This window comes from Solanum stenotomum, chromosome 1, assembly GCF_019186545.1.
Source record: "Solanum stenotomum isolate F172 chromosome 1, ASM1918654v1, whole genome shotgun sequence".
In the NCBI taxonomy this organism is placed as follows: domain Eukaryota; kingdom Viridiplantae; phylum Streptophyta; class Magnoliopsida; order Solanales; family Solanaceae; genus Solanum; species Solanum stenotomum.
Window position 1 is genome coordinate 23,544,460 of NC_064282.1, and position 6,000 is coordinate 23,550,459.

A 6,000-nucleotide genomic window follows, 5' to 3' on the forward strand; every position below is an offset into this window, starting at 1 on the left:
GTTAGCTTGGAAACTTCTGTCGTTCTAGGCGTCATTAAAAGGAAAGAAGCAAGAGTTGAGGGAGAGTGTTAAAACACCTACTCCATCTCCTTGTATTTAATTTAATGTTCGACAGTAGAGTCTTTAGTTGTTGGTTAAATTTTTTCCTGTTGCTTAGTCAATTACTTAGTCAGTTACTTGTTCCTCAGAATATAATACCACTATTATTCTTAGTGCCCAGTGGAAGTTATTCCTATTCTTATGCTTAGGTTTATTGTGTTAGTAACCAAGTATGATGACTGTATAAAAGGCCATCATTTACCTTGAATGTATGCAACTCCCAAGTTAATTCATTAGCATATGAAAAGCTTCACAGATTGTTGTGTCTTGGGTATTCAACAAATACATCATTTAGAATCTTCAGAAAAATGCTTAGTGATGGTATGATAATGTACCTGTAATGAAGAATGGCTTCAAAATTCCTCTAACAGGTGTTTTCGCAACCCAAAAAATGCTCCAACTGATCTGATAAGAAAGAGATGAAGCATTTGAGCCATTTTTCAAAGACAGGCAGTAAACAAAATACACTAAACATGTCTGATTGCTTCATGTACCAGCAAACCAGAAGAAAGCACATACTAACCTAACTACTTGGTTTTGGAGATTGGTTACAAGATCAAGGCCTGTAGTAGGAGGCACCACACGTGGTGCATGAGAGAGCTTTCCAAAAATATGACGGAGGCCCTCATGCTCAACCATGGATTCTAGTATGTTATCCTCTGACACAGAACATGAAGGATCCATCTTGGCTTCATGATTCCTAGACAAAAGAACATCTGAATGGTACTTTTTTCTCGTCTGCTGTTCAATCTTGTCAACCTCCCATTTTGATGTTACTGGACAGTAAACATGCACAAATTTAGTCTGCCCATTCCTGTAAGCTCGACTGATGGCTTGCTGTTCTACTGAGGGATTCCAGAGAACGTCAAGCAAAACCACTCTTGAGGCCCCTATCAGACTTATTCCTTCTGAACAGGCTTTTATGGATGCAAGAAGCACTTTTACATCACTCTTAGGGTCATTAAGAGAATTTATAGATATCTGCCGCTGCTTCACGTCAAGTTTCCCATCCATATAGAGAATCTCCCGACCTAAAGTCCAGCCAAAGAGAGAATTGAGTTGCTCCTTGATCAGGCTTAGAGGATCAAGTAACTGGCTAAATATTATAACCCTTTCCTTCCGCCCACCGCAAAGTCTGATAAGCTCAACAACAAATTTCATTTTTACTCCGGTATCTGGATCCAACCGACAGCCTCTTTCTGTTAGCTGACTTTCTAAGTCAGAGAACTCCTTCCTCTTGGCCACTAATGAAGGATGAACAGAGATAAGAGACACCAGATTTTGTTCATAAAAGGAGCTTGGATTCTCTGGAATCCTTCTAAGCAACTCCTTCTGCAAATCTGTGGGTTTCAAGTGAATTACAGTGTCCCTTATACCCGGAAGGCTTACCTTCTTTACATTTTCACTACACTTATGGACAAGTGGTGAAATAATATCCCTAAGCTCTTCCAATGCTCGGGCATTCTTGTCAATGGAACTGCTAAGAGAAGCCCATTTCTGCTCCAAATCTGCAGCAAACTTTGGACTGACTACACAGAGAGTGTTGTATAACTCCTTGATGTTATTCTGGAAAGGAGTTCCAGACAAAACTATGCGCTTCTCTGTTTCAACCTTTTTCAAAGCTTTCCAGACAAGGCTTTGCTCATTCCGAGCAGTATGCCCTTCTTCAAGGACCAGAAGACCAGGATATTTAAGAAGGATTTCTCTAATCGGTTTAGCGTAACCATCTCCATCATCTCCAGTAAGAATCCTGAACAAGTCATAGCTGATCCCCAAAACACTCTTACCTTTAACCCATGATCCCAGCTTCACCATTCGTATAAGGTGTGGATTTCTCTTTCCCGCATGGGATAAACAGCGAAAGACACTCACAGTAGCTTCATCTTCCTGTAAAGAGAAATCTTTGCTGTTCAAGTTGTGGAAGGGAATATCCACCTCCCATTTCTGGAACTCAGCTTCCCAGTTAAGCAGCAAGCTGGAAGGAGCTATGATTACAGGTCGAGACTTTGGAAACAGCTTCAAATATGACTGAAGAAATACTATGGTGAGACGGGTTTTACCGGTGCCAGGTGGATGTGAGATTATGCATCCTCCTTTGCTATCAGATAGGGGCTGTCTCAGCCTTTCAAGATTTATATCTCCAGCAACGTTTTTCCACATAAACTCAAATCCACCATGTTGATGAGGATACATTGTTGATTTGGCACTTGGGGGAACTAAATCCCACACAGTTCCTTCTTCATTAATCATAGAATCTTGGACTGCAGAAGAATCAGAAAATCTGAAGCCACCAACGTCCAAGAGTGATGGCGACTGTCCTAAATGTTTTCTTTCAAACCTCCGTCGAGTTCTATGAGCCTGCAGATGACAGAAGTTTAAGAATTTAAGACTCAAGCAAAAATAAATTGGAGAGCCAGTTTATAAAATCAAATATAAGGATAGCATGTTGAAGGAAGTAACATATACTAGAGGAGTATAGTAGTAAATTCAGTAGTTAGTTACTGGGAGCAAATCCAATGACAAACTCAAGTAACTATAAAGTTCGCTATGTACAGCAGACAGGTGAAAGTGATTCCCAATTATAGTTCAGGAAAGGAGGCTTCTCATGCTGAATGTTCACAGAGGGCACAACCAGCGTTTGACTATGGTATCAACACAAATGTGAATGATCAGCGTAAAAATGCAGGCAGCATGGAGCAAGTTCAAACCCAACTAAGTCATGTTGAGGCTAGTCCTTTCACACAAGAGCAGTATAATCACATAGTGCAGCTGCTGACACAACACACTCCTCAGATCAACAATGATCCTACCTCTTAACACATCTGCCAATGTGACAGGTATGATTGCCCCTATGGCTATGATAGTCTCTCACAATCCTGATTAGATTGAAGACAAAAGGGCAACAAACCATATGGCTTCATACTTGAATTTGCTAAATAAATCCTCAATTAATAAACTGAGCAATCCAAAGAAAGTGTAACTGCCTAATGGAGATGTGGCACAGGTTACACACACTGGATCAAGTACTATATCTGATGAGAGTACTATATCCAATGTATTGTATATCCCACAGGTTAAGTTGAATTTACTTTCAATTTCAAAACTAACAAGTGAGTTGTGATGTTTTGTTTCCTTCTTTCTCGACTTCTTTGTTTTCGAGGATCTCTTCACTGGGAAGGTGAAGGAGATTGGTAAAGAGGACAATGGGCTATATTGGCTACTGTGTCAAGCTGCAGGAAAACCTATTAGTTTAGCTGCTCAAGAATCTAATGGTGTATCAAACATCAAACTGGAACATTAGTCTTTCCCACAAAAGACTAGGACAAACTTCTACTTCAGTGCTTAGTAAACTGTTTGCTACTGATATCACTACTATTAGAAGTAAAATAATAGACTGTGTAGTATGTCCTTTTGCTAAACAGTGTAGATTACCTTTTCAATCTAGTAGCATAAAAAGTAGCAGTTGTTTTGAATTGATTCATGTAGAACTTGAAATTGTGTTCCTAATTTTAAAAGAAAAAGTGCTTCACGGGACAAACTCGTATACTTACAAAAGAAGGGAAGATGTACTTGATCTCCAAATGCACATAGGAACAAACTTTACAGACGAGTCCAATTTGTTCATCTAGAACAAGTTGGTGGTTCCCCATCTGACAGTTAGTTAAATCTCCACTCTGCATCGGCGAAACAGATGGATTTGTAAAGCCAATATCTGACTCTAAGATACACATCTGCATTTCAGCAAAAAGATTTTCAACTTCCTTTTCCCATTCTTCTTTCTCAGGGGGAGGAGGTTCATCCTCGTCTTCAAACCGAAATACTAAAGGAAGTGTTTCCTTGACAGGAACCTGTTCCTTCTCTTCAAAAGGAGTAAGTTTATCATGATCATCAACATTTATGATAGAATCAACAACAAACATCATAAATTCAGAATCTTCAAGAATCTTCTTTCCAGTCCTCCTATCCTTTCGAACAACATCCTTTTGAACAACATTCTTCACCGAGTCATCAACTGCGCAATCCTCTTCAGATTTAGACTCCTCGCTATCAGACCCCGAGTCATCAAACTCCTCCTCCTCATCAGTAAGAAGAATTGGGCTACTACTATCATTTCCATTGTTTAACTTCTTCTTTTTGGACATAGATAGTGAACGCGCACGAAGAACATATGCTCCGCCTTTCTTCTGCTTTTCACTCTCAACAACAAGCTCAGGTACTAACCCCTCATTCGACTCTTTTTCTCCTTCTTCATTCGTTTCATCTTCTGATTCCGTATCATCAAAATCACTTATTACATCATCATATTGGCTAGAATCCGACTCAGACTCAGACTCAGAAGATGAGGTGCTATCAGTATACACTTCCACCGATTTCACCGGTGTCCTACCACACATGCTTGAGGTAGATGAAACAACCTCCTGATCTTTTGCATTCAACATATTACTCTTTAAGCCCGTATTCGACCACCATCCTGAACCTGATTCATTATTTACACCCTCCTCCTCTTCAATGATAACAACATCATCAGAATCATCCTCCGAATCATCCGTATCATCATCATCAGAATCATCCTCCGAATCATCCGTATCATCATCATCAGAATCATCCTCCGAATCATCCGTAACATCATCATCAGGTATTTCCTCGACGAAAATCCGTTCCATGATAGACTCACAAGTTCCTGGACTGAACTTGCTCCTCCTCCCATTATCCACTTTCTTTTTCCCTTTTCTTAACTTTCTTGCATCTTCTGACCATTTTCCCATTTTTCTCTTATCACCTTCAGAAACTGCCATTTTTCTTTTCCTCCCACAACTCACACCCTCTTTTCCAATATTCACAGAACAAGTCGAAGAAGATGGAGTAAGATTACCATTTTGACAAGACCTGTTCCTTTTCTCAGTAAAATCAACACAATATTTCAAAAACTGTTGTCTAGTTCTCCTCTGTTTTGGACCAGAGCCATCCCCTGAGTCCATCTTTCAGCACCTGAGTTCAAAAAATACACAATTTTCTTGATCAAAAATCAAAATGCATAAAAGAGAAGAGTCACATGCATAATAAACACATTCTTCACAAGAAACACTAACCTGAATAAATAGGAAAAAAAAACAGATGTTTGAATTCTTGAAACTGTAAGAAAACAGGAGTAACAGGGTCAGGGGGACTGAAGACTTCGAAACTTTTGAATGTTTAGCACTAATATAGAATGAGATATAGAAAGAGAAATGAAAGCTGACTGAGAACACCCTTTTATGGAAGATTATTACTTGCCTGAGACAGAGGGTGTTTTTTTGGTTTTGCTAAGGAAGAGAAACCAGAAAAGAGAGGGAAAATATATACCATCTCCTCCTCCGTCTCGATTTATATGATATAGTTTGACTAGATATGAAATTAAAGAATTTAAGTTAGTTTGACTAGATACAAAATTTAAGAATAAAAGATTTTTAAAATTTATGTCTAAATTATGGACTATAAATCTATCTCATTAAAAATGTATAGATATTCATGCCGTTTCAATGTATATAAGTTAGTTTGACTAGATACAAAATTTAAGAATAAAAGATTTTTAAAATTTATGTCTAAATCATGGACTAGAAATCTATCTCATTAAAAATGTATAGATATTCATGCCATTCCAATTAATATAAGTTAGTTTTACTAGATACACAATTTAAGAATAAAAGATTTTTAAAATTTATGTCTAAATTATGTCATCAATGTTTATGTGACTATAAATCTATCTCATTAAAAAGGTATAGATACTCTATTTTAATTTAAATAAGTTAGTTTGACTGGAAACAAAATTTAAGAATAAAAGATTTTTGAAATCTATGATGTATATTACATTAGTAATGTTTGTGCGGTTATAAATTATCTAGGTATAGAATTGTGTTTGTT

At 37.8% G+C, this 6,000-nt stretch overlaps 1 protein-coding gene across 1 annotated transcript; it reads right to left on the reverse strand.

Moving 5' to 3' along the window:
• Nucleotides 1-585: 585 nt before the first annotated feature.
• Nucleotides 586-5,078, reverse strand: LOC125865186 (SNF2 domain-containing protein CLASSY 3-like). The gene is made up of 4 exons (XM_049545419.1): nucleotides 4,880-5,078; nucleotides 4,593-4,846; nucleotides 3,651-4,544; nucleotides 586-2,457 (listed from the first exon to the last, which is right to left on the reverse strand). The coding sequence occupies exons 1-4, from the start codon at nucleotides 5,076-5,078 to the stop codon at nucleotides 586-588; spliced, it is 3,219 nt and encodes a 1,072-aa protein (XP_049401376.1).
• Between the last annotated feature and the right edge of the window lie 922 nt (nucleotides 5,079-6,000).

Coding starts and splice junctions, on each gene's coding strand:
- LOC125865186 (XM_049545419.1), bottom strand. CDS start 5,078: ATGGACTCAGGGGATGGCTCTGGTCCAAAACAGAGGAGAACTAGACAA. Junction 4,545..4,592: donor TCATTGAAGAGGAGGAGGGT/GTAAATAATGAA, acceptor ACGGGCTTAAAG/AGTAATATGTTGAATGCAAA. Junction 2,458..3,650: donor AGTACATCTTCCCTTCTTTT/GTAAGTATACGA, acceptor TGTCATCTGCAG/GCTCATAGAACTCGACGGAG.